Genomic DNA, 24,025 nt, shown 5'->3' with positions numbered 1-24,025 from the left:
TAAAGTTTATGATTATTATTATTATTCCTTTTTTTTATTTTTCCTCTTTGTTTTTGGTGATTGTAAGTGTAAAGCTCTTTGTAACATTAACATTTAATCACTGTTTGCCTGCCACAGATGAAAAGTTATCATATGACAGAAAATGACTGACAGCAACCAGTCATTTTATGGCTAAATTATTATTAATAGTTGTATGTTGACGAAAAGGCACTTTGGGCATCAACGGGCAAAGCGTAACATGCTCGAACAGGCAACACCCCCGCATGTGCCTGCCATACAGTATTATATTATTATTGATATGAAGTAAAAGCAAACCAAAGCTAATTTCAGAAAAAAACACCGAGATTATTAATGCAAAAGCACAAGGTAACATTTGTGTAACACATTTTAATCAATAATGAATACACAATGGTACTGGCTTTATTGACGTTTTGATCCTAAAGTCATCAGCCCAAACGAACTCCAGTAAACACAGTGTCATTATCTTCAGTTGCAAAGATATCACTTCTGCCTGGCCCCCAGATTTTCACAAACACAGTGTCATATTTAGACAGTCTGATCACACAGCTCGTACTGGCCACTTGGCTTAACTTTTCAGGCAGAGTGGTGTGATACAGAGACACTACTTTCTCTCCATTTTTGATTATACCACACTGTCCACGCCCATACACAGACACATGTACAGTGAAGTGATAGAAGCCATCCAAGGGGCAGGTGAAGACACCAGTGTCACGACTGTAGCCTCCTCCCTCATTGACCAGCACGGTGGCAAACTTCAGGGGTCCACAGTGGTCTGGGTAGCTGTCATCGACATTTAGCTTGGCTGTAAAAGCCACAGTGCCTAGAGTGGGCGACATCATGATTATTAGAGCAACCAGGACGTTACAAAGTTGTACAACTTAGCTTGTGTCTGGCACAACAAAACACAAAAAATGTGCATTCAACCTTACACTCAATCAGTCCTGAATGAGCAAACATTCTTTACAACCAAGACAGAATCAGTAAGGGACTGTATGAAAATGATCTCTTGATTCATGTCTCTGTCATGTAACTTAATAAATTCTTTCTTTAAAAAACCCCAATAAAGTCAGTTTTCTTTCTTTGCTTTTTTTGGAGCACCAATATCCCAGTGTTTGTTGGTGCTTCAGTGTAAGCTGTAACTCAAACGGCTCTAGCTGCATTCAGAGACAAATCATGGTGCAGGGGCAGTCTAAACTTTTTTTTAAAATGAAAAGCTCAGTCTTTCAACTGCTTTATTCAGCCAGTTTTAATTCAGTTATGACACTTTTATTTATAGAACAAAAAATGGAAAAAAAAAAATCCTTCCAGGCTTTTCATGAGCCCCTTCCCATTGGGCCCCCAGATAATTGGTCCCAACTTTCTCCCCAGTATGACATCTAATAATGAACAAATAATTTAAGGTGGTATACTCCATTTTAGAGCTTAATATGATAATGAAATAATACTTTTACATAAAAGCAAGAAGAAGAAAATATGAGCTGCTGACTAACGATGTTCTGGCTTGAGGAATAACATTCATATGAAGACCATCCCCCTTTACATAACCCCCTATGTCCTAAAATTTGCATTGAAATAGTGGTTTTAATATATCTCAGCACATGTTTCACAACACCCTTCAGGGTGTGTCACTGCTGTTAGCACTGGCGCAGTTGTTACCTGTTGAGGAGCTGCTGTCTCCTCGGCGTGGTTCAGAAGCCATGACAAAAACGTCTGATGATGCTGTAGTGCACTGGTAACAACAATAATTAAATAAGTGCAATACCTGAAGTTTACAGCCTAATACCATTAATTTAATAGTCTGCCTTGATAAAACAAATCTAGCTCGGTAGAAAAGAGCAGCTTACCTGTTTCTGCCTTGCAGGGAATGATGCAAATGTTATAAAACCCAGCCAAGACACAGGCTGAAGTTGTTCATCTGGTTTCATGTTGCAACCTGTTACACTGGCTCAAAGCTTTTTGTTTTTTGTTTTTTAATAAAAGCATTGAAAAAAGAAGGGAGATTTTACTTTACCTATTGTGTAAATGTTTGTTTGTATTTTTATATGAAGGGTAATTCCTGAAATTTGAGGTAACTAGTGGGCATCTACATATAACGATAATAGTTTAAGTACAAGAACTTATCCAACTAATATATTGGGTAAGTATACATACAAGACAAACTGACTGGAAAGTAAAACGGCATAATGGTGACAAATCTATGTAAATATCAGAGATTTGGGTTGTTTCTTTGACTTCCTGTTCCAATAAACCAACAGTCTTGTCACTGTTTCAGATTTTTCAAATTATTGTGGGATAATTGCATAACTGGTGAGTCAGACAATAAAAAAATAGCTGAATTTAGGTCTATGTAATTTTAAAAGATGAATAACTTTTGGTCCTTGCCCAGCTTTCATGTGTGCATTAGGGGGTGATAGTATTGGTACCAGTTCTATGATTTTGGTATTGTAGCTGCTTTGTTATTCACATTTTGATGACAAGTTGTTTTTAAATACATTTTCACCACACTTAAACAGCAAAATGAGAAAACACTAAGTGACTGATTTAATGTGAAACTAACTAAAACAATGAAGTACAATGGTTTTATAGTGTATTGCATAAACACAATGCTAAAACAGTTAAGTGCACAAGTTTTGAATCAATTCATGACATTTTATTTATTTTTGGACTAGCAGTACTTGGGATTTTAAATAATATACAATAATATACAAATATCTAAATTGGATTTTGATCACATTTCTTTAAATTGATATTAATCTTATGTAACACTGCTACAACAAGTGGCAGGATTAGTGAGATGGCTGGTTGTAGATGGCTGCAGCACTGTGCAGCTGCTTTTTTAGCAAGGAACCGGTTTCAGGAGGTGTGTTCAGGGAAGTACACCTTTTTGTTCTTTATGTTCCACGTAGATGCGCACATTAGAACAAAAGTTCTATTCCAACAGGTCACACTGGCTAAATAATTGTCTACAGCTCCACAACAGCAATGTAATTGAAAAGGAGGAAATTGAATCGGCACTGATTATTCCATACAGCGACATAAAGAGAAACAGTGGTATTATTTTAACCACACGCTTAGCATGACCTCTCAAAATGATGTTTAGTCATGGGGTTTTATGAGAAAATAATATTGGTTTTGCAATCTCAAGTAGTATGTATGCATTTACAGTAACAGAAATACGAGAAGTCATTGTGAATAAGCACTCTGAAAATACTCACACGTTAAACAATTGATTCTTTTAATCTAACAAAACACACTTGAAAGTGACAACAGCTATAAAAAAGACTATTAATACATTATATTCACAGAATGGTGTCTGACAAACTGCAAGATGATTTCAGTCTACAAACATCAGCAGTGCTGTTGCAAACTGCACAGAACTCTATTTGATCCACAGCTTATTGTGAACGGCAATATTGTAAATGAAAAGGTTAGAGCTTTTCATTATCGCAGCTTTACTCTGTCCATCTGTGTCCACAGTGAGGGGCCGTGCAGACGTAGTACAGTCTCATAGCATCCTGTCAGGAAAAACAGAACATAAGTGTAAAGATTTCTAAAAATCAATGGCTATATTTATCTGCACACTAATACTTCACTATTATTCCAAATATTACAATATTCTGAATTTGATGCGGGTCATGTAAACAGCATATTCTGTTTAGATATTCTAAATTAGGTTTTTTCTGAATGTAGCATTTTCTGATTAAGACATACGGGATATACCAGTATTATTCAGGTTTTAATAGCAATATTTGGGCTTGTATACAGCCCATTCTTAATACAAGTCTGGGTCGGATTTTTAACCAGTTTGCAACACACGGACTCTTGTCAATTTACAGGCAGCTCTTAGTGTCGTCATGGATACATTGTATACAAACAAATTAGTCAACAATTTGCAAAGCTAGTGTGAAAATGCATGCATAAAAGAAAAGCCAGCTTTTCTTGTGGAAGAAAAAAATGAAACACTATGAAAGACTTGGATATCTGTAGATTTAAACTTAAAAAATAATTTGATTCAAAAAAGCAAAATGGCAAGTGCCTCTAGCCGTTCCAGTGTTCTATATTTTGAAGTGACTGACAACATGTTAGGGCACTTCAATTGGAGTATGCACAGCTGCATGTTACCAGGAATATTCTGTTTGTCGGAATAAGGGCAGAAAACTATTTTGTGCACGTAAACATAGTCAAAAGCATACATTCATACAGAAACAGTCCCTCTCAATAATCACTTATGACCAACTAAAAATGTGTATAGCGCTGGATTTTTCTACAGAGACTCTGCTTTCTGCCTCTGCTCATTTTCTTCTAATTTTCTGTGTTTAGAACATTTATGGGCATGTACCCAACAGCCCTCTGATGAGGTCAGGGCTTTAGGTGCTGGTATGCAAGCACTGAAAAATATTGTGATGTGAAATGCCAAATGAGAGTAAATCTGGTTTGGTTTATACTTTCACCTTTGCTGGCAACATGCATTTACAAACGGTAACTGACAATCCTGCAACTACAACTTTCCCACAACTTCCTAACAGATTTATCATCCACAGGAAAAGGGGTTCCCTCGTGGACCAAAAAAAAACTTTTTCCAAGGCAAGAGATATTAAGACTACAGATCATGTATAATAGATTTCATTATTACCTCAGCCCTCATACTGTGAGACTGGAAGAACACTGCCTCCTTGTGACCACACCTGAGAAGAGACATGATGTGGGCACAATGTTAGAAACTATTACAAACACAGCAGCTCAGTGTTATGTCTCATTTCCCAAACAGTTAAAGTCCTAAAGGATTGTTCTGTGCCCCAAGGATGCATATGCTGGTGCTCTTGCAGATGAAAAAAAAAGAAAACAAAATGTTGCACCAAACTTACATCACAAGAAATGTTACCTTTAAAAACAGAACAGTTAGGGGTCTCCACGGAGAGTTAGTGGAGCTGATTTATGGTAAACCTTACTTGGGACAAGGGTGGTCCTCTGTCCTTGGTAGAGTTGGATCTTGAGATACATCAGCGATGATTTGTGTCAATTCACTGGAGAAAGACAGAAGCAAAATAACTTAAAATAATGTATATAAAATATACAATGTTATAATTGAATACTATTGGCAATACAACCTGTGCCCTGCTACAAATGTTTAGCCAAATGTGTCTTTACATGCATTTACACAGAAAATGTGTTCTCCCTGCAGTCTGAGTTTGCACAATTAAAATCAAGGGATTTTCTTTTAATACATTTTGGAAGATCCTGATCATTGCCAGGACTGCTGTGCTTAAAAATGTCTGGATGGATAATGCATTTAATTTGATTTGTCGGTGACTATTTTTGGTGTTGGTAAAGTGATGTGGGTTGCACAACAAGCAGTAAATAACTTAACACAAAAAAGAAAAGTTTCAAGCTGTTTGTCAGAGACAGACAGAAATGTGCTTTGTAGCACCTGTCAGCAACCAGCAGTGATGTCACGGAGAACTTTGTGCAGATACATCACTACGACAAGGTGAGAAGGTAAACAACTGTAGGTCAACAAAAATAAGATTTTCAGGAGGTGTTAACTCTTTAAAGCAGAGATGAAACTGCAGTGAGCACCTAATCTGGGAATGTCCCATGATCCATAACTACTGGATAAAGGTTCATGAAAGCATTAGAAACATACAGAATTCTTCCTGAGGCTGTATGTTCTGAGTGACCCCCAAAATGCTGTACTGTGTGTGTTTTTTTAGAACTAGTTATGTATTTTATTTGTATAATTTTTATTATTATTATTTTACTTAATGTTTTTTTGTTATATATACACATACCTATATGAGACATTTGATTGATGACCATGGGTGACATTTTAAGTGGAAAAATGTTCAATAAAATATTAATGAAAAAAAAAGAAACTGCAGCGAGAACAGAAGTGTGACAAATAATTTCAAGCAAACCATGATCCTGGTCATGTGTCTTTCCTGTAGTTTCTTTTACTTACTCAACCTCGTGGGTGATCTTGTTAACATAGATGCAGCTGTTGTCTGCTTCTTGTTGGTAGTCACAGTTCCTGCACTGTGGGATGAGTACAATAAAAGCATTCAGCAACTTATTACAGGCACACAATGGACATTAATTGCTTTCCTGTATCACAACAAGCCATCCCTACAGACTTTTTCTTTCTGTAGCTCTATTAAGTTTACAACAATAAAAACCACCTGTTACATGACAAAAGTTTTACTCTGTACATACATCAATTAGCCAAAACATTAAAACCACTGACAGGTGAAGTGAACAACATTGATCATTTTGGTACAATACAATGCTCTGCAGGGAAACCTTGGATCCTGGTATTCATAACCAGCATGTTTGGATTAATGCCTGCTTTTATCCCTCATGCATTGCACTTCACAGACAATAAATCTGATTGACTCAAATACAGGAACAAACTTGGACAGCCAGGGTGTACTGTAACTTTAAATGGGTTTCTTTGTTGTTCAGACCTTTATGGTCTTTGAATGTCATTTGGTCATTTTAGCACTCCCTTCACCCTTACATCGTTTTAGTTGTTAAAAATGACCCGCCACTATGTTTAACAGCATAGAAAACCCCATAAAATTATCTTTTTTTCAAGTTGAAATTCAATGACGTTTCCTTGAATGAGCCCAACAAACGTGTAATATTGCCTTTGTTCATATTTCCATGAAAGCTGTAAACCAACAGGCTAAAAATCTTGTCTTAGAGGTCATTTTTGACCTGGCAGTTCATACCACAAAAAGTCCACGCACACAAACGTGCATACTGTCCTCATTGAACAGCGCAATATACTATGTTGCTAAAGTCTATTATTTTTTCTCTATAATAAATATAAATGCATAATAAAATGCATTAAAACCTACTTTTCGCACATTTTTTCCTACTTTCTCAAGCTAAACAAGTGATATATCTTGCAAAAAAAGTTTACACCGACGCAGTACCTTTGGCAATACTTATATACACAATAAACGTCCACTTTAGTGAAGAAAACAATTATGACAGGTGTGTCGTGATAAAAACGAGTGGATCCCCCTGGTTAAATTCGTTTTTCTGCACTGTGAAGATGAGAAACTTGATGAATGGCAGGTTGTTTCTTCATGCAAAATAGTGAGGTTTAAAATCCAATTAAATTGCTTTATGTTAAGGGTTCAGGTAAAAATTTTTTTTTTTGACCCTCGGTACAGATAGTGTATACAGTTTTATACAGTTAAGACAACAACATAGGGGTTAAAAAGTTGTCCTCTTCCTCCTTTGTTTTCTTCTATCCAGGTGAAGTAAACCACTGCTTTAGGCTTTACTATATTAGCTTAACTTCGACCCAAATACTCACCGCATAAAGCAGGATACGGTTCTCCTTGTCTTCTTTTGGGTATAACATGTTGTTACTGTAAGACAAAGTCAGAGCGTGTTCTGATAGTTTAAAAGGTTTTATCTTGTTTTATAAAATAAAGACATTCATTAAGACAGCGTTAGGTTAGCATGTGGTTAGCTTTAACACGTAGCTAGTGAGGCTAAGTAATCTAAACCTCTATTCGACCACAAGCTCACCATTCTTGACAAAACCGTATCCCAACAAATCCTGGTTCGTATGTCCCGGTGTCTAAATCCATTGTAAAAACTAAAAGTTGAAGCTAGAAATGACAAATTACAAATCAATAACAAGACTCCTTCACGTCTTCCTCTGCCGCCTGAAAACAGACCGTCTGCGCATGCGTGTCATACTGAAAATATAATGAATTCTGAGACAGCGCCTCCAGCGGCAGGAGGACTGAGATCTTATTTCTGCTCATGTAACAGGGCCGTCACTATAATACATCCCTGGCGGAGACCAATAGAAGGACAGGTGCTCGAATTTGTCTTCTAAGCCTTTTCATGTGCAGCACTTGGTGCATGTGTTTGTCTTTATCGTAAAGCACGCTGGGCTGCATTTCTTGTAAGAAAGGTGCTATACAAATAAAGTTTATGATTATTATTATTATTCCTTTTTTTTTATTTTTCCTGTTTGTTTTTGGTGATTGTAAGTGTAAAGCTCTTTGTAACATTAACATTTAATCACTGTTTGCCTGCCACAGATGAAAAGTTATCATATGACAGAAAATGACTGACAGCAACCAGTCATTTTATGGCTAAATTATTATTAATAGTTGTATGTTGACGAAAAGGCACTTTGGGCATCAACGGGCAAAGCGTAACATGCTCGAACAGGCAACACCCCCGCATGTGCCTGCCATACAGTATTATATTATTATTGATATGAAGTAAAAGCAAACCAAAGCTAATTTCAGAAAAAAACACCGAGATTATTAATGCAAAAGCACAAGGTAACATTTGTGTAACACATTTTAATCAATAATGAATACACAATGGTACTGGCTTTATTGACGTTTTGATCCTAAAGTCATCAGCCCAAACGAACTCCAGTAAACACAGTGTCATTATCTTCAGTTGCAAAGATATCACTTCTGCCTGGCCCCCAGATTTTCACAAACACAGTGTCATATTTAGACAGTCTGATCACACAGCTCGTACTGGCCACTTGGCTTAACTTTTCAGGCAGAGTGGTGTGATACAGAGACACTACTTTCTCTCCATTTTTGATTATACCACACTGTCCACGCCCATACACAGACACATGTACAGTGAAGTGATAGAAGCCATCCAAGGGGCAGGTGAAGACACCAGTGTCACGACTGTAGCCTCCTCCCTCATTGACCAGCACGGTGGCAAACTTCAGGGGTCCACAGTGGTCTGGGTAGCTGTCATCGACATTTAGCTTGGCTGTAAAAGCCACAGTGCCTAGAGTGGGCGACATCATGATTATTAGAGCAACCAGGACGTTACAAAGTTGTACAACTTAGCTTGTGTCTGGCACAACAAAACACAAAAAATGTGCATTCAACCTTACACTCAATCAGTCCTGAATGAGCAAACATTCTTTACAACCAAGACAGAATCAGTAAGGGACTGTATGAAAATGATCTCTTGATTCATGTCTCTGTCATGTAACTTAATAAATTCTTTCTTTAAAAAACCCCAATAAAGTCAGTTTTCTTTCTTTGCTTTTTTTGGAGCACCAATATCCCAGTGTTTGTTGGTGCTTCAGTGTAAGCTGTAACTCAAACGGCTCTAGCTGCATTCAGAGACAAATCATGGTGCAGGGGCAGTCTAAACTTTTTTTTAAAATGAAAAGCTCAGTCTTTCAACTGCTTTATTCAGCCAGTTTTAATTCAGTTATGACACTTTTTATTTATAGAACAAAAAATGGAAAAAAAAAAAATCCTTCCAGGCTTTTCATGAGCCCCTTCCCATTGGGCCCCCAGATAATTGGTCCCAACTTTCTCCCCAGTATGACATCTAATAATGAACAAATAATTTAAGGTGGTATACTCCATTTTAGAGCTTAATATGATAATGAAATAATACTTTTACATAAAAGCAAGAAGAAGAAAATATGAGCTGCTGACTAACGATGTTCTGGCTTGAGGAATAACATTCATATGAAGACCATCCCCCTCTACATACACCCTTATGTCCTAAAATTTGCATTGAAATAGTGGTTTTAATATATCTCAGCACATGTTTCACAACACCCTTCAGGGTGTGTCACTGCTGTTAGCACTGGCGCAGTTGTTACCTGTTGAGGAGCTGCTGTCTCCTCGGCGTGGTTCAGAAGCCATGACAAAACGTCTGATGATGCTGTAGTGCACTGTTAAAAACAATAATTAAATAAGTGCAATACCTGAAGTTTACAGCCTAATACCATTAATTTAATAGTCTGCCTTGATAAAACAAATCTAGCTCGGTAGAAAAGAGCAGCTTACCTGTTTCTGCCTTGCAGGGAATGATGCAAATGTTATAAAACCCAGCCAAGACACAGGCTGAAGTTGTTCATCTGGTTTCATGTTGCAACCTGTTACACTGGCTCGAAAGCTTTTTGTTTTTTTGTTTTTTTAATAAAAAGCATTGAAAAAAGAAGGGAGATTTTACTTTACCTATTGTGTAAATGTTTGTTTGTATTTTTATATGAAGGGTAATTCCTGAAATTTGAGGTAACTAGTGGGCATCTACATATAACGATAATAGTTTAAGTACAAGAACTTATCCAACTAATATATTGGGTAAGTATACATACAAGACAAACTGACTGGAAAGTAAAACGGCATAATGGTGACAAATCTATGTAAATATCAGAGATTTGGGTTGTTTCTTTGACTTCCTGTTCCAATAAACCAACAGTCTTGTCACTGTTTCAGATTTTTCAAATTATTGTGGGATAATTGCATAACTGGTGAGTCAGACAATAAAAAAATAGCTGAATTTAGGTCTATGTAATTTTAAAAGATGAATAACTTTTGGTCCTTGCCCAGCTTTCATGTGTGCATTAGGGGTGATAGTATTGGTACCAGTTCTATGATTTTGGTATTGTAGCTGCTTTGTTATTCACATTTTGATGACAAGTTGTTTTTTAAATACATTTTCACCACACTTAAACAGCAAAATGAGAAAACACTAAGTGACTGATTTAATGTGAAACTAACTAAAACAATGAAGTACAATGGTTTTATAGTGTATTGCATAAACACAATGCTAAAACAGTTAAGTGCACAAGTTTTGAATCAATTCATGACATTTTATTTATTTTTGGACTAGCAGTACTTGGGATTTTAAATAATATACAATAATATACAAATATCTAAATTGGATTTTGATCACATTTCTTTAAATTGATATTAATCTTATGTAACACTGCTACAACAAGTGGCAGGATTAGTGAGATGGCTGGTTGTAGATGGCTGCAGCACTGTGCAGCTGCTTTTTTAGCAAGGAACCGGTTTCAGGAGGTGTGTTCAGGGGAAGTACACCTTTTTTGTTCTTTTGCGTTCCACGTAGATGCGCACATTAGAACAAAAGTTCTATTCCAACAGGTCACACTGGCTAAATAATTGTCTACAGCTCCACAACAGCAATGTAATTGAAAAGGAGGAAATTGAATCGGCACTGATTATTCCATACAGCGACATAAAGAGAAACAGTGGTATTATTTTAACCACACGTTTAGCATGACCTCTCAAAATGATGTTTAGTCATGGGGGTTTTATGAGAAAATAATATTGGTTTTGCAATCTCAAGTAGTATGTATGCATTTACAGTAACAGAAATACGAGAAGTCATTGTGAATAAGCACTCTGAAAATACTCACACGTTAAACAATTGATTCTTTTAATCTAACAAAACACACTTGAAAGTGACAACAGCTATAAAAAAGACTATTAATACATTATATTCACAGAATGGTGTCTGACAAACTGCAAGATGATTTCAGTCTACAAACATCAGCAGTGCTGTTGCAAACTGCACAGAACTCTATTTGATCCACAGCTTATTGTGAACGGCAATATTGTAAATGAAAAGGTTAGAGCTTTTCATTATCGCAGCTTTACTCTGTCCATCTGTGTCCACAGTGAGGGGCCGTGCAGACGTAGTACAGTCTCATAGCATCCTGTCAGGAAAAACAGAACATAAGTGTAAAGATTTCTAAAAATCAATGGCTATATTTATCTGCACACTAATACTTCACTATTATTCCAAATATTACAATATTCTGAATTTGATGCGGGTCATGTAAACAGCATATTCTGTTTAGATATTCTAAATTAGGTTTTTTTCTGAATGTAGCATTTTCTGATTAAGACATACGGGATATACCAGTATTATTCAGGTTTTAATAGCAATATTTGGGCTTGTATACAGCCCATTCTTAATACAAGTCTGGGTCGGATTTTTAACCAGTTTGCAACACACGGACTCTTGTCAATTTACAGGCAGCTCTTAGTGTCGTCATGGATACATTGTATACAAACAAATTAGTCAACAATTTGCAAAGCTAGTGTGAAAATGCATGCATAAAAGAAAAGCCAGCTTTTCTTGTGGAAGAAAAAATGAAACACTATGAAAGACTTGGATATCTGTAGATTTAAACTTAAAAAATAATTTGATTCAAAAAGCAAAATGGCAAGTGCCTCTAGCCGCTCCAGTGTTCTATATTTTGAAGTGACTGACAACATGTTAGGGCACTTCAATTGGAGTATGCACAGCTGCATGTTACCAGGAATATTCTGTTTGTCGGAATAAGGGCAGAAAACTATTTTGTGCACGTAAACATAGTCAAAAGCATACATTCATACAGAAACAGTCCCTCTCAATAATCACTTATGACCAACTAAAAATGTGTATAGCGCTGGATTTTTCTACAGAGACTCTGCTTTCTGCCTCTGCTCATTTTCTTCTAATTTTCTGTGTTTAGAACATTTATGGGCATGTACCCAACAGCCCTCTGATGAGGTCAGGGCTTTAGGTGCTGGTATGCAAGCACTGAAAAAATATTGTGATGTGAAATGCCAAATGAGAGTAAATCTGGTTTGGTTTATACTTTCACCTTTGCTGGCAACATGCATTTACAAACGGTAACTGACAATCCTGCAACTACAACTTTCCCACAACTTCCTAACAGATTTATCATCCACAGGAAAAGGGGTTCCCTCGTGGACCAAAAAAAAACTTTTTCCAAGGCAAGAGATATTAAGACTACAGATCATGTATAATAGATTTCATTATTACCTCAGCCCTCATACTGTGAGACTGGAAGAACACTGCCTCCTTGTGACCACACCTGAGAAGAGACATGATGTGGGCACAATGTTAGAAACTATTACAAACACAGCAGCTCAGTGTTATGTCTCATTTCCCAAACAGTTAAAGTCCTAAAGGATTGTTCTGTGCCCCAAGGATGCATATGCTGGTGCTCTTGCAGATGAAAAAAAAAAAGAAAACAAAATGTTGCACCAAACTTACATCACAAGAAATGTTACCTTTAAAAACAGAACAGTTAGGGGTCTCCACGGAGAGTTAGTGGAGCTGATTTATGGTAAACCTTACTTGGGACAAGGGTGGTCCTCTGTCCTTGGTAGAGTTGGATCTTGAGATACATCAGCGATGATTTGTGTCAATTCACTGGAGAAAGACAGAAGCAAAATAACTTAAAATAATGTATATAAAATATACAATGTTATAATTGAATACTATTGGCAATACAACCTGTGCCCTGCTACAAATGTTTAGCCAAATGTGTCTTTACATGCATTTACACAGAAAATGTGTTCTCCCTGCAGTCTGAGTTTGCACAATTAAAATCAAGGGATTTTCTTTTAATACATTTTGGAAGATCCTGATCATTGCCAGGACTGCTGTGCTTAAAAATGTCTGGATGGATAATGCATTTAATTTGATTTGTCGGTGACTATTTTTGGTGTTGGTAAAGTGATGTGGGTTGCACAACAAGCAGTAAATAACTTAACACAAAAAAGAAAAGTTTCAAGTTGTTTGTCAGGGACAGACAGAAATGTGCTTTGTAGCACCTGTCAGCAACCAGCAGTGATGTCACGGAGAACTTTGTGCAGATACATCACTACGACAAGGTGAGAAGGTAAACAACTGTAGGTCAACAAAAATAAGATTTTCAGGAGGTGTTAACTCTTTAAAGCAGAGATGAAACTGCAGTGAGCACCTAATCTGGGAATGTCCCATGATCCATAACTACTGGATAAAGGTTCATGAAAGCATTAGAAACATACAGAATTCTTCCTGAGGCTGTATGTTCTGAGTGACCCCCAAAATGCTGTACTGTGTGTGTTTTTTTAGAACTAGTTATGTATTTTTATTTGTATAATTTTTATTATTATTATTTTACTTAATGTTTTTTTTGTTATATATACACATACCTATATGAGACATTTGATTGATGACCATGGGTGACATTTTAAGTGGAAAAATGTTCAATAAAATATTAATGAAAAAAAAAAGAAACTGCAGCGAGAACAGAAGTGTGACAAATAATTTCAAGCAAACCATGATCCTGGTCATGTGTCTTTCCTGTAGTTTCTTTTACTTACTCAACCTCGTGGGTGATCTTGTTAACATAGATGCAGCTGTTGTCTGCTTCTTGTTGGTAGTCACAGTTCCTGCACTGTGGGATGAGTACAATAAAAAGCATTCAGCAACTTATTACAGGCACACAATGGACATTAATTGCTTTCCTGTATCACAACAAGCCATCCCTACAGACTTTTTCTTTCTGTAGCTCTATTAAGTTTACAACAATAAAAACCACCTGTTACATGACAAAAGTTTTACCCTGTACATACATCAATTAGCCAAAACATTAAAACCACTGACAGGTGAAGTGAACAACATTGATCATTTTGGTACAATACAATGCTCTGCAGGGAAACCTTGGATCCTGGTATTCATAACCAGCATGTTTGGATTAATGCCTGCTTTTATCCCTCATGCATTGCACTTCACAGACAATAAATCTGATTGACTCAAATACAGGAACAAACTTGGACAGCCAGGGTGTACTGTAACTTTAAATGGGTTTCTTTGTTGTTCGCACCTTTATGGTCTTTGAATGTCATTTGGTCATTTTAGCACTCCCTTCACCCTTACATCGTTTTAGTTGTTAAAATGACCCGCCACTATGTTTAACAGCATAGAAAACCCCATAAAATTATCTTTTTCAAGTTGAAATTCAATGACGTTTCCTTGAATGAGCCCAACAAACGTGTAATATTGCCTTTGTTCATATTTCCATGAAAGCTGTAAACCAACAGGCTAAAATCTTGTCTTAGAGGTCATTTTGACCTGGCAGTTCATACCACAAAAGTCCACGCAACCAAACGTGCATACTGTCCTCATTGAACAGCGCAATATACTATGTTGCTAAAGTCTATTATTGTTTCCCTATAATAAATATAAATGCATAATAAAATGCATTAAAACCTACTTTTCGCACATTTTTTCCTACTTTCTCAAGCTAAACAAGTGATATATCTTGCAAAAAAAGTTTACACCGACGCAGTACCTTTGGCAATACTTATATACACAATAAACGTCCACTTTAGTGAAGAAAACAATTATGACAGGTGTGTCGTGATAAAACGAGTGGATCCCCCTGGTTAAATTCGTTTTTCTGCACTGTGAAGATGAGAAACTTGATGAATGGCAGGTTGTTTCTTCATGCAAAATAGTGAGGTTTAAAATCCAATTAAATTGCTTTATGTTAAGGGTTCAGGTAAAAATTTTTTTTTTTGACCCTCGGTACAGATAGTGTATACAGTTTTATACAGTTAAGACAACAACATAGGGGTTAAAAAGTTGTCCTCTTCCTCCTTTGTTTTCTTCTATCCAGGTGAAGTAAACCACTGCTTTAGGCTTTACTATATTAGCTTAACTTCGACCCAAATACTCACCGCATAAAGCAGGATACGGTTCTCCTTGTCTTCTTTTGGGTATAACATGTTGTTACTGTAAGACAAAGTCAGAGCGTGTTCTGATAGTTTAAAAGGTTTTATCTTGTTTTATAAAATAAAGACATTCATTAAGACAGCGTTAGGTTAGCATGTGGTTAGCTTTAACACGTAGCTAGTGAGGCTAAGTAATCTAAACCTCTATTCGACCACAAGCTCACCATTCTTGACAAAACCGTATCCCAACAAATCCTGGTTCGTATGTCCCGGTGTCTAAATCCATTGTAAAAACTAAAAGTTGAAGCTAGAAATGACAAATTACAAATCAATAACAAGACTCCTTCACGTCTTCCTCTGCCGCCTGAAAACAGACCGTCTGCGCATGCGTGTCATACTGAAAATATAATGAATTCTGAGACAGCGCCTCCAGCGGCAGGAGGACTGAGATCTTATTTCTGCTCATGTAACAGGGCCGTCACTATAATACATCCCTGGCGGAGACCAATAGAAGGACAGGTGCTCGAATTTGTCTTCTAAGCCTTTTCATGTGCAGCACTTGGTGCATGTGTTTGTCTTTATCGTAAAGCACGCTGGGCTGCATTTCTTGTAAGAAAGGTGCTATACAAATAAAGTTTATGATTATTATTATTATTCCTTTTTTTTTATTTTTCCTGTTTGTTTTTGGTGATTGTAAGTGTAAAGCTCTTTGTAACATTAACATTTAATCACTGTTTGCCTGCCACAGATGAAAAGTTATCATATGACAGAAAATGACTGACAGCAACCAGTCATTTTATGGCTAAATTATTATTAATAGTTGTATGTTGACGAAAAGGCACTTTGGGCATCAACGGGCAAAGCGTAACATGCTCGAACAGGCAACACCCCGCATGTGCCTGCCATACAGTATTATATTATTATTGATATGAAGTAAAAGCAAACCAAAGCTAATTTCAGAAAAAACACCGAGATTATTAATGCAAAAGCACAAGGTAACATTTGTGTAACACATTTTAATCAATAATGAATACACAATGGTACTGGCTTTATTGACGTTTTGATCCTAAAGTCATCAGCCCAAACGAACTCCAGTAAACACAGTGTCATTATCTTCAGTTGCAAAGATATCACTTCTGCCTGGCCCCCAGATTTTCACAAACACAGTGTCATATTTAGACAGTCTGATCACACAGCTCGTACTGGCCACTTGGCTTAACTTTTCAGGCAGAGTGGTGTGATACAGAGACACTACTTTCTCTCCATTTTGATTATACCACACTGTCCACGCCCATACACAGACACATGTACAGTGAAGTGATAGAAGCCATCCAAGGGGCAGGTGAAGACACCAGTGTCACGACTGTAGCCTCCTCCCTCATTGACCAGCACGGTGGCAAACTTCAGGGGTCCACAGTGGTCTGGGTAGCTGTCATCGACATTTAGCTTGGCTGTAAAAGCCACAGTGCCTAGAGTGGGCGACATCATGATTATTAGAGCAACCAGGACGTTACAAAGTTGTACAACTTAGCTTGTGTCTGGCACAACAAAACACAAAAATGTGCATTCAACCTTACACTCAATCAGTCCTGAATGAGCAAACATTCTTTACAACCAAGACAGAATCAGTAAGGGACTGTATGAAAATGATCTCTTGATTCATGTCTCTGTCATGTAACTTAATAAATTCTTTCTTTAAAAAACCCCAATAAAGTCAGTTTTCTTTCTTTGCTTTTTTTGGAGCACCAATATCCCAGTGTTTGTTGGTGCTTCAGTGTAAGCTGTAACTCAAACGGCTCTAGCTGCATTCAGAGACAAATCATGGTGCAGGGGCAGTCTAAACTTTTTTTTAAAATGAAAAGCTCAGTCTTTCAACTGCTTTATTCAGCCAGTTTTAATTCAGTTATGACACTTTTTATTTATAGAACAAAAAATGGAAAAAAAAAAAATCCTTCCAGGCTTTTCATGAGCCTCTTCCCATTGGGCCCCCATATAATTGGTCCCAACTTTCTCCCCAGTATGACATCTAATAATGAACAAATAATTTAAGGTGGTATACTCCATTTTAGAGCTTAATATGATAATGAAATAATACTTTTACATAAAAGCAAGAAGAAGAAAATATGAGCTGCTGACTAACGATGTTCTGGCTTGAGGAATAACATTCATATGAAGACCATCCCCCTTACATAACCCCTATGTCCTAAAATTTGCATTGAAATAGTGGTTTTAATATATCTCAGCACATGTTTCACAACACCCTTCAGGGTGTGTCACTGCTGTTAGCACTGGCGCAGTTGTTACCTGTTGAGGAGCTGCTGTCTCCTCGGCGTGGTTCAGAAGCCATGACAAAACGTCTGATGATGCTGTAGTGCACTGTTAAAAACAATAATTAAATAAGTGCAATACCTGAAGTTTACAGCCTAATACCATTAATTTAATAGTCTGCCTTGATAAAACAAATCTAGCTCGGTAGAAAAGAGCAGCTTACCTGTTTCTGCCTTGCAGGGGAATGATGCAAATGTTATAAAACCCAGCCAAGACACAGGCTGAAGTTGTTCATCTGGTTTCATGTTGCAACCTGTTACACTGGCTCGAAAGCTTTTTGTTTTTTTGTTTTTTTAATAAAAAGCATTGAAAAAAGAAGGGAGATTTTACTTTACCTATTGTGTAAATGTTTGTTTGTATTTTTATATGAAGGGTAATTCCTGAAATTTGAGGTAACTAGTGGGCATCTACATATAACGATAATAGTTTAAGTACAAGAACTTATCCAACTAATATATTGGGTAAGTATACATACAAGACAAACTGACTGGAAAGTAAAACGGCATAATGGTGACAAATCTATGTAAATATCAGAGATTTGGGTTGTTTCTTTGACTTCCTGTTCCAATAAACCAACAGTCTTGTCACTGTTTCAGATTTTTCAAATTATTGTGGGATAATTGCATAACTGGTGAGTCAGACAATAAAAAATAGCTGAATTTAGGTCTATGTAATTTTAAAAGATGAATAACTTTTGGTCCTTGCCCAGCTTTCATGTGTGCATTAGGGGTGATAGTATTGGTACCAGTTCTATGATTTTGGTATTGTAGCTGCTTTGTTATTCACATTTTGATGACAAGTTGTTTTTTAAATACATTTTCACCACACTTAAACAGCAAAATGAGAAAACACTAAGTGACTGATTTAATGTGAAACTAACTAAAACAATGAAGTACAATGGTTTTATAGTGTATTGCATAAACACAATGCTAAAACAGTTAAGTGCACAAGTTTTGGATCAATTCATGACATTTTATTTATTTTGGACTAGCAGTACTTGGGATTTTAAATAATATACAATAATATACAAATATCTAAATTGGATTTTGATCACATTTCTTTAAATTGATATTAATCTTGCGTAACACTGCTACAACAAGTGGCAGGATTAGTGAGATGGCTGGTTGTAGATGGCTGCAGCACTGTGCAGCTGCTTTTTTAGCAAGGAACCGGTTTCAGGAGGTGTGTTCAGGGAAGTACACCTTTTTTGTTCTTTATGCTCCACGTAGATGCGCACATTAGAACAAAAGTTCTATTCCAACAGGTCACACTGGCTAAATAATTGTCTACAGCTCCACAACAGCAATGTAATTGAAAAGGAGGAAATTGAATCGGCACTGATTATTCCATACAGCGACATAAAGAGAAACAGTGGTATTATTTTAACCACACGCTTAGCATGACCTCTCAAAATGATGTTTAGTCATGGGGTTTTATGAGAAAATAATATTGGTTTTGCAATCTCAAGTAGTATGTATGCATTTACAGTAACAGAAATACGAGAAGTCATTGTGAATAAGCACTCTGAAAATACTCACACGTTAAACAATTGATTCTTTTAATCTAACAAAACACACTTGAAAGTGACAACAGCTATAAAAAGACTATTAATACATTATATTCACAGAATGGTGTCTGACAAACTGCAAGATGATTTCAGTCTACAAACATCAGCAGTGCTGTTGCAAACTGCACAGAACTCTATTTGATCCACAGCTTATTGTGAACGGCAATATTGTAAATGAAAAGGTTAGAGCTTTTCATTATCGCAGCTTTACTCTGTCCATCTGTGTCCACAGTGAGGGGCCGTGCAGACGTAGTACAGTCTCATAGCATCCTGTCAGGAAAAACAGAACATAAGTGTAAAGATTTCTCGAAAAATCAATGGCTATATTTATCTGCACACTAATACTTCACTATTATTCCAAATATTACAATATTCTGAATTTGATGCGGGTCATGTAAACAGCATATTCTGTTTAGATATTCTAAATTAGGTTTTTTCTGAATGTAGCATTTTCTGATTAAGACATACGGATATACCAGTATTATTCAGGTTTTAATAGCAATATTTGGGCTTGTATACAGCCCATTCTTAATACAAGTCTGGGTCGGATTTTTAACCAGTTTGCAACACACGGACTCTTGTCAATTTACAGGCAGCTCTTAGTGTCGTCATGGATACATTGTATACAAACAAATTAGTCAACAATTTGCAAAGCTAGTGTGAAAATGCATGCATAAAAGAAAAGCCAGCTTTTCTTGTGGAAGAAAAAATGAAACACTATGAAAGACTTGGATATCTGTAGATTTAAACTTAAAAAATAATTTGATTCAAAAAGCAAAATGGCAAGTGCCTCTAGCTGCTCCAGTGTTCTATATTTTGAAGTGACTGACAACATGTTAGGGCACTTCAATTGGAGTATGCACAGCTGCATGTTACCAGGAATATTCTGTTTGTCGGAATAAGGGCAGAAAACTATTTTGTGCACGTAAACATAGTCAAAAGCATACATTCATACAGAAACAGTCCCTCTCAATAATCACTTATGACCAACTAAAAATGTGTATAGCGCTGGATTTTTCTACAGAGACTCTGCTTTCTGCCTCTGCTCATTTTCTTCTAATTTTCTGTGTTTAGAACATTTATGGGCATGTACCCAACAGCCCTCTGATGAGGTCAGGGCTTTAGGTGCTGGTATGCAAGCACTGAAAAATATTGTGATGTGAAATGCCAAATGAGAGTAAATCTGGTTTGGTTTATACTTTCACCTTTGCTGGCAACATGCATTTACAAACGGTAACTGACAATCCTGCAACTACAACTTTCCCACAACTTCCTAACAGATTTATCATCCACAGGAAAAGGGGTTCCCTCGTGGACCAAAAAAAAACTTTTTCCAAGGCAAGAGATATTAAGACTACAGATCATGTATAATAGATTTCATTATTACCTCAGCCCTCATACTGTGAGACTGGAAGAACACTGCCTCCTTGTGACCACACCTGAGAAGAGACATGATGTGGGCACAATGTTAGAAACTATTACAAACACAGCAGCTCAGTGTTATGTCTCATTTCCCAAACAGTTAAAGTCCTAAAGGATTGTTCTGTGCCCCAAGGATGCATATGCTGGTGCTCTTGCAGATGAAAAAAAAAAAGAAAACAAAATGTTGCACCAAACTTACATCACAAGAAATGTTACCTTTAAAAACAGAACAGTTAGGGGTCTCCACGGAGAGTTAGTGGAGCTGATTTATGGTAAACCTTACTTGGGACAAGGGTGGTCCTCTGTCCTTGGTAGAGTTGGATCTTGAGATACATCAGCGATGATTTGTGTCAATTCACTGGAGAAAGACAGAAGCAAAATAACTTAAAATAATGTATATAAAATATACAATGTTATAATTGAATACTATTGGCAATACAACCTGTGCCCTGCTACAAATGTTTAGCCAAATGTGTCTTTACATGCATTTACACAGAAAATGTGTTCTCCTGCAGTCTGAGTTTGCACAATTAAAATCAAGGGATTTTCTTTTAATACATTTTGGAAGATCCTGATCATTGCCAGGACTGCTGTGCTTAAAAATGTCTGGATGGATAATGCATTTAATTTGATTTGTCGGTGACTATTTTTGGTGTTGGTAAAGTGATGTGGGTTGCACAACAAGCAGTAAATAACTTAACACAAAAAAGAAAAGTTTCAAGCTGTTTGTCAGAGACAGACAGAAATGTGCTTTGTAGCACCTGTCAGCAACCAGCAGTGATGTCACGGAGAACTTTGTGCAGATACATCACTACGACAAGGTGAGAAGGTAAACAACTGTAGGTCAACAAAAATAAGATTTTCAGGAGGTGTTAACTCTTTAAAGCAGAGATGAAACTGCAGTGAGCACCTAATCTGGGAATGTCCCATGATCCATAACTACTGGATAAAGGTTCATGAAAGCATTAGAAACATACAGAATTCTTCCTGAGGCTGTATGTTCTGAGTGACCCCCAAAATGCTGTACTGTGTGTGTTTTTTTAGAACTAGTTATGTATTTTTATTTGTATAATTTTTTATTATTATTTTACTTAATGTTTTTTTGTTATATATACACATACCTATATGAGACATTTGATTGATGACCATGGGTGACATTTTAAGTGGAAAAATGTTCAATAAAATATTAATGAAAAAAAAAGAAACTGCAGCGAGAACAGAAGTGTGACAAATAATTTCAAGCAAACCATGATCCTGGTCATGTGTCTTTCCTGTAGTTTCTTTTACTTACTCAACCTCGTGGGTGATCTTGTTAACATAGATGCAGCTGTTGTCTGCTTCTTGTTGGTAGTCACAGTTCCTGCACTGTGGGATGAGTACAATAAAAAGCATTCAGCAACTTATTACAGGCACACAATGGACATTAATTGCTTTCCTGTATCACAACAAGCCATCCCTACAGACTTTTTCTTTCTGTAGCTCTATTAAGTTTACAACAATAAAAACCACCTGTTACATGACAAAAGTTTTACCCTGTACATACATCAATTAGCCAAAACATTAAAACCACTGACAGGTGAAGTGAACAACATTGATCATTTTGGTACAATACAATGCTCTGCAGGGAAACCTTGGATCCTGGTATTCATAACCAGCATGTTTGGATTAATGCCTGCTTTTATCCCTCATGCATTGCACTTCACAGACAATAAATCTGATTGACTCAAATACAGGAACAAACTTGGACAGCCAGGGTGTACTGTAACTTTAAATGGGTTTCTTTGTTGTTCGCACCTTTATGGTCTTTGAATGTCATTTGGTCATTTTAGCACTCCTTCCCCCTTACATCGTTTTAGTTGTTAAAAATGACCCGCCACTATGTTTAACAGCATAGAAAACCCCATAAAATTATCTTTTTTCAAGTTGAAATTCAATGACGTTTCCTTGAATGAGCCCAACAAACGTGTAATATTGCCTTTGTTCATATTTCCATGAAAGCTGTAAACCAACAGGCTAAAAATCTTGTCTTAGAGGTCATTTTTGACCTGGCAGTTCATACCACAAAAAGTCCACGCAACCAAACGTGCATACTGTCCTCATTGAACAGCGCAATATACTATGTTGCTAAAGTCTATTATTGTTTCCCTATAATAAATATAAATGCATAATAAAATGCATTAAAACCTACTTTTCGCACATTTTTTCCTACTTTCTCAAGCTAAACAAGTGATATATCTTGCAAAAAAAGTTTACACCGACGCAGTACCTTTGGCAATACTTATATACACAATAAACGTCCACTTTAGTGAAGAAAACAATTATGACAGGTGTGTCGTGATAAAAACGAGTGGATCCCCCTGGTTAAATTCGTTTTTCTGCACTGTGAAGATGAGAAACTTGATGAATGGCAGGTTGTTTCTTCATGCAAAATAGTGAGGTTTAAAATCCAATTAAATTGCTTTATGTTAAGGGTTCAGGTAAAAAATTTTTTTTTTGACCCTCGGTACAGATAGTGTATACAGTTTTATACAGTTAAGACAACAACATAGGGGTTAAAAAGTTGTCCTCTTCCTCCTTTGTTTTCTTCTATCCAGGTGAAGTAAACCACTGCTTTAGGCTTTACTATATTAGCTTAACTTCGACCCAAATACTCACCGCATAAAGCAGGATACGGTTCTCCTTGTCTTCTTTTGGGTATAACATGTTGTTACTGTAAGACAAAGTCAGAGCGTGTTCTGATAGTTTAAAAGGTTTTATCTTGTTTTATAAAATAAAGACATTCATTAAGACAGCGTTAGGTTAGCATGTGGTTAGCTTTAACACGTAGCTAGTGAGGCTAAGTAATCTAAACCTCTATTCGACCACAAGCTCACCATTCTTGACAAAACCGTATCCCAACAAATCCTGGTTCGTATGTCCCGGTGTCTAAATCCATTGTAAAAACTAAAAGTTGAAGCTAGAAATGACAAATTACAAATCAATAACAAGACTCCTTCACGTCTTCCTCTGCCGCCTGAAAACAGACCGTCTGCGCATGCGTGTCATACTGAAAATATAATGAATTCTGAGACAGCGCCTCCAGCGGCAGGAGGACTGAGAGCTTATTTCTGCTCATGTAACAGGGCCGTCACTATAATACATCCCTGGCGGAGACCAATAGAAGGACAGGTGCTCGAATTTGTCTTCTAAGCCTTTTCATGTGCAGCACTTGGTGCATGTGTTTGTCTTTATCGTAAAGCACGCTGGGCTGCATTTCTTGTAAGAAAGGTGCTATACAAATAAAGTTTATGATTATTATTATTATTCCTTTTTTTTATTTTTCCTCTTTGTTTTTGGTGATTGTAAGTGTAAAGCTCTTTGTAACATTAACATTTAATCACTGTTTGCCTGC

General features: G+C 36.7%; 5 protein-coding genes and 1 pseudogene across 6 annotated transcripts; all 6 read right to left on the bottom strand.

Annotated features, from left to right (window-relative positions):
• Nucleotides 1-372: 372 nt before the first annotated feature.
• Nucleotides 373-1,878, bottom strand: LOC148189328 (complement C1q and tumor necrosis factor-related protein 9B-like). The gene is made up of 3 exons (XM_088078716.1): nt 1,866-1,878; nt 1,678-1,750; nt 373-841 (listed from the first exon to the last, which is right to left on the bottom strand). Exons 2-3 carry the CDS (start codon nt 1,718-1,720, stop codon nt 447-449), a joined length of 438 nt encoding a protein of 145 aa, XP_087934842.1. The 5' UTR covers nt 1,721-1,750; nt 1,866-1,878; the 3' UTR covers nt 373-446.
• Nucleotides 1,879-3,239: 1,361 nt separating this feature from the next.
• LOC148189327 (DNA-directed RNA polymerase II subunit RPB9) lies at nt 3,240-7,756 on the bottom strand. The gene is made up of 6 exons (XM_088078715.1): nt 7,564-7,756; nt 7,346-7,400; nt 5,981-6,054; nt 4,971-5,045; nt 4,655-4,706; nt 3,240-3,536 (listed from the first exon to the last, which is right to left on the bottom strand). Exons 1-6 carry the CDS (start codon nt 7,623-7,625, stop codon nt 3,474-3,476), a joined length of 381 nt encoding a protein of 126 aa, XP_087934841.1. The 5' UTR covers nt 7,626-7,756; the 3' UTR covers nt 3,240-3,473.
• A 586-nt stretch (nt 7,757-8,342) lies between these two features.
• On the bottom strand, nt 8,343-9,744 carry LOC148189326 (complement C1q and tumor necrosis factor-related protein 9B-like). Its single transcript, XM_088078714.1, has 2 exons — nt 9,650-9,744; nt 8,343-8,811 (listed from the first exon to the last, which is right to left on the bottom strand). The coding sequence occupies exons 1-2, from the start codon at nt 9,690-9,692 to the stop codon at nt 8,417-8,419; spliced, it is 438 nt and encodes a 145-aa protein (XP_087934840.1). The 5' UTR covers nt 9,693-9,744; the 3' UTR covers nt 8,343-8,416.
• A 1,474-nt stretch (nt 9,745-11,218) lies between these two features.
• LOC148189325 (DNA-directed RNA polymerase II subunit RPB9) lies at nt 11,219-15,734 on the bottom strand. Its single transcript, XM_088078713.1, has 6 exons — nt 15,542-15,734; nt 15,324-15,378; nt 13,965-14,038; nt 12,952-13,026; nt 12,634-12,685; nt 11,219-11,515 (listed from the first exon to the last, which is right to left on the bottom strand). The coding sequence occupies exons 1-6, from the start codon at nt 15,601-15,603 to the stop codon at nt 11,453-11,455; spliced, it is 381 nt and encodes a 126-aa protein (XP_087934839.1). The 5' UTR covers nt 15,604-15,734; the 3' UTR covers nt 11,219-11,452.
• Nucleotides 15,735-16,318: 584 nt separating this feature from the next.
• LOC148189324 (complement C1q and tumor necrosis factor-related protein 9B-like) lies at nt 16,319-17,693 on the bottom strand (annotated as a pseudogene). The gene is made up of 2 exons (XR_015776712.1): nt 17,622-17,693; nt 16,319-16,786 (listed from the first exon to the last, which is right to left on the bottom strand). The product of XR_015776712.1 is annotated as a complement C1q and tumor necrosis factor-related protein 9B-like (transcript).
• A 1,483-nt stretch (nt 17,694-19,176) lies between these two features.
• Nucleotides 19,177-23,700, bottom strand: LOC148189323 (DNA-directed RNA polymerase II subunit RPB9). The gene is made up of 6 exons (XM_088078712.1): nt 23,508-23,700; nt 23,290-23,344; nt 21,926-21,999; nt 20,918-20,992; nt 20,600-20,651; nt 19,177-19,482 (listed from the first exon to the last, which is right to left on the bottom strand). The coding sequence occupies exons 1-6, from the start codon at nt 23,567-23,569 to the stop codon at nt 19,420-19,422; spliced, it is 381 nt and encodes a 126-aa protein (XP_087934838.1). The 5' UTR covers nt 23,570-23,700; the 3' UTR covers nt 19,177-19,419.
• Between the last annotated feature and the right edge of the window lie 325 nt (nt 23,701-24,025).

The sequence above is a fragment of the Plectropomus leopardus genome, chromosome 6, assembly GCF_026936395.1.
Source record: "Plectropomus leopardus strain MGB_pleo_1.0 chromosome 6, ASM2693639v1, whole genome shotgun sequence".
Classification (NCBI taxonomy): domain Eukaryota; kingdom Metazoa; phylum Chordata; class Actinopteri; order Perciformes; family Serranidae; genus Plectropomus; species Plectropomus leopardus.
Note: the sequence above shows the minus strand (reverse complement) of the source record. Positions and strands in the feature narration are given on the sequence as shown.

Excerpts from the sequence above, each read along its gene's own strand:
- LOC148189328 (XM_088078716.1), bottom strand. The coding sequence starts at position 1,720 with ATGGCTTCTGAACCACGCCGAGGAGACAGCAGCTCCTCAACAG. Across the intron at positions 842-1,677 it reads AGACAGCAGCTCCTCAACAG|GCACTGTGGCTTTTACAGCC; the intron begins GTAACAACTGCG and ends CGCCCACTCTAG.
- LOC148189327 (XM_088078715.1), bottom strand. The coding sequence starts at position 7,625 with ATGGATTTAGACACCGGGACATACGAACCAGGATTTGTTGGGATACGG. Across the intron at positions 7,401-7,563 it reads ATACGGTTTTGTCAAGAATG|TAACAACATGTTATACCCAA; the intron begins GTGAGCTTGTGG and ends TTTGTCTTACAG. Across the intron at positions 3,537-4,654 it reads CTCACAGTATGAGGGCTGAG|GATGCTATGAGACTGTACTA; the intron begins GTAATAATGAAA and ends TTTTCCTGACAG.
- LOC148189326 (XM_088078714.1), bottom strand. The coding sequence starts at position 9,692 with ATGGCTTCTGAACCACGCCGAGGAGACAGCAGCTCCTCAACAG. Across the intron at positions 8,812-9,649 it reads AGACAGCAGCTCCTCAACAG|GCACTGTGGCTTTTACAGCC; the intron begins GTAACAACTGCG and ends CGCCCACTCTAG.
- LOC148189325 (XM_088078713.1), bottom strand. The coding sequence starts at position 15,603 with ATGGATTTAGACACCGGGACATACGAACCAGGATTTGTTGGGATACGG. Across the intron at positions 13,027-13,964 it reads AAGATCACCCACGAGGTTGA|TGAATTGACACAAATCATCG; the intron begins GTAAGTAAAAGA and ends GTCTTTCTCCAG. Across the intron at positions 12,686-12,951 it reads GAGGACCACCCTTGTCCCAA|GTGTGGTCACAAGGAGGCAG; the intron begins GTAAGGTTTACC and ends GTCTCTTCTCAG.
- LOC148189323 (XM_088078712.1), bottom strand. The coding sequence starts at position 23,569 with ATGGATTTAGACACCGGGACATACGAACCAGGATTTGTTGGGATACGG. Across the intron at positions 23,345-23,507 it reads ATACGGTTTTGTCAAGAATG|TAACAACATGTTATACCCAA; the intron begins GTGAGCTTGTGG and ends TTTGTCTTACAG. Across the intron at positions 20,993-21,925 it reads AAGATCACCCACGAGGTTGA|TGAATTGACACAAATCATCG; the intron begins GTAAGTAAAAGA and ends GTCTTTCTCCAG.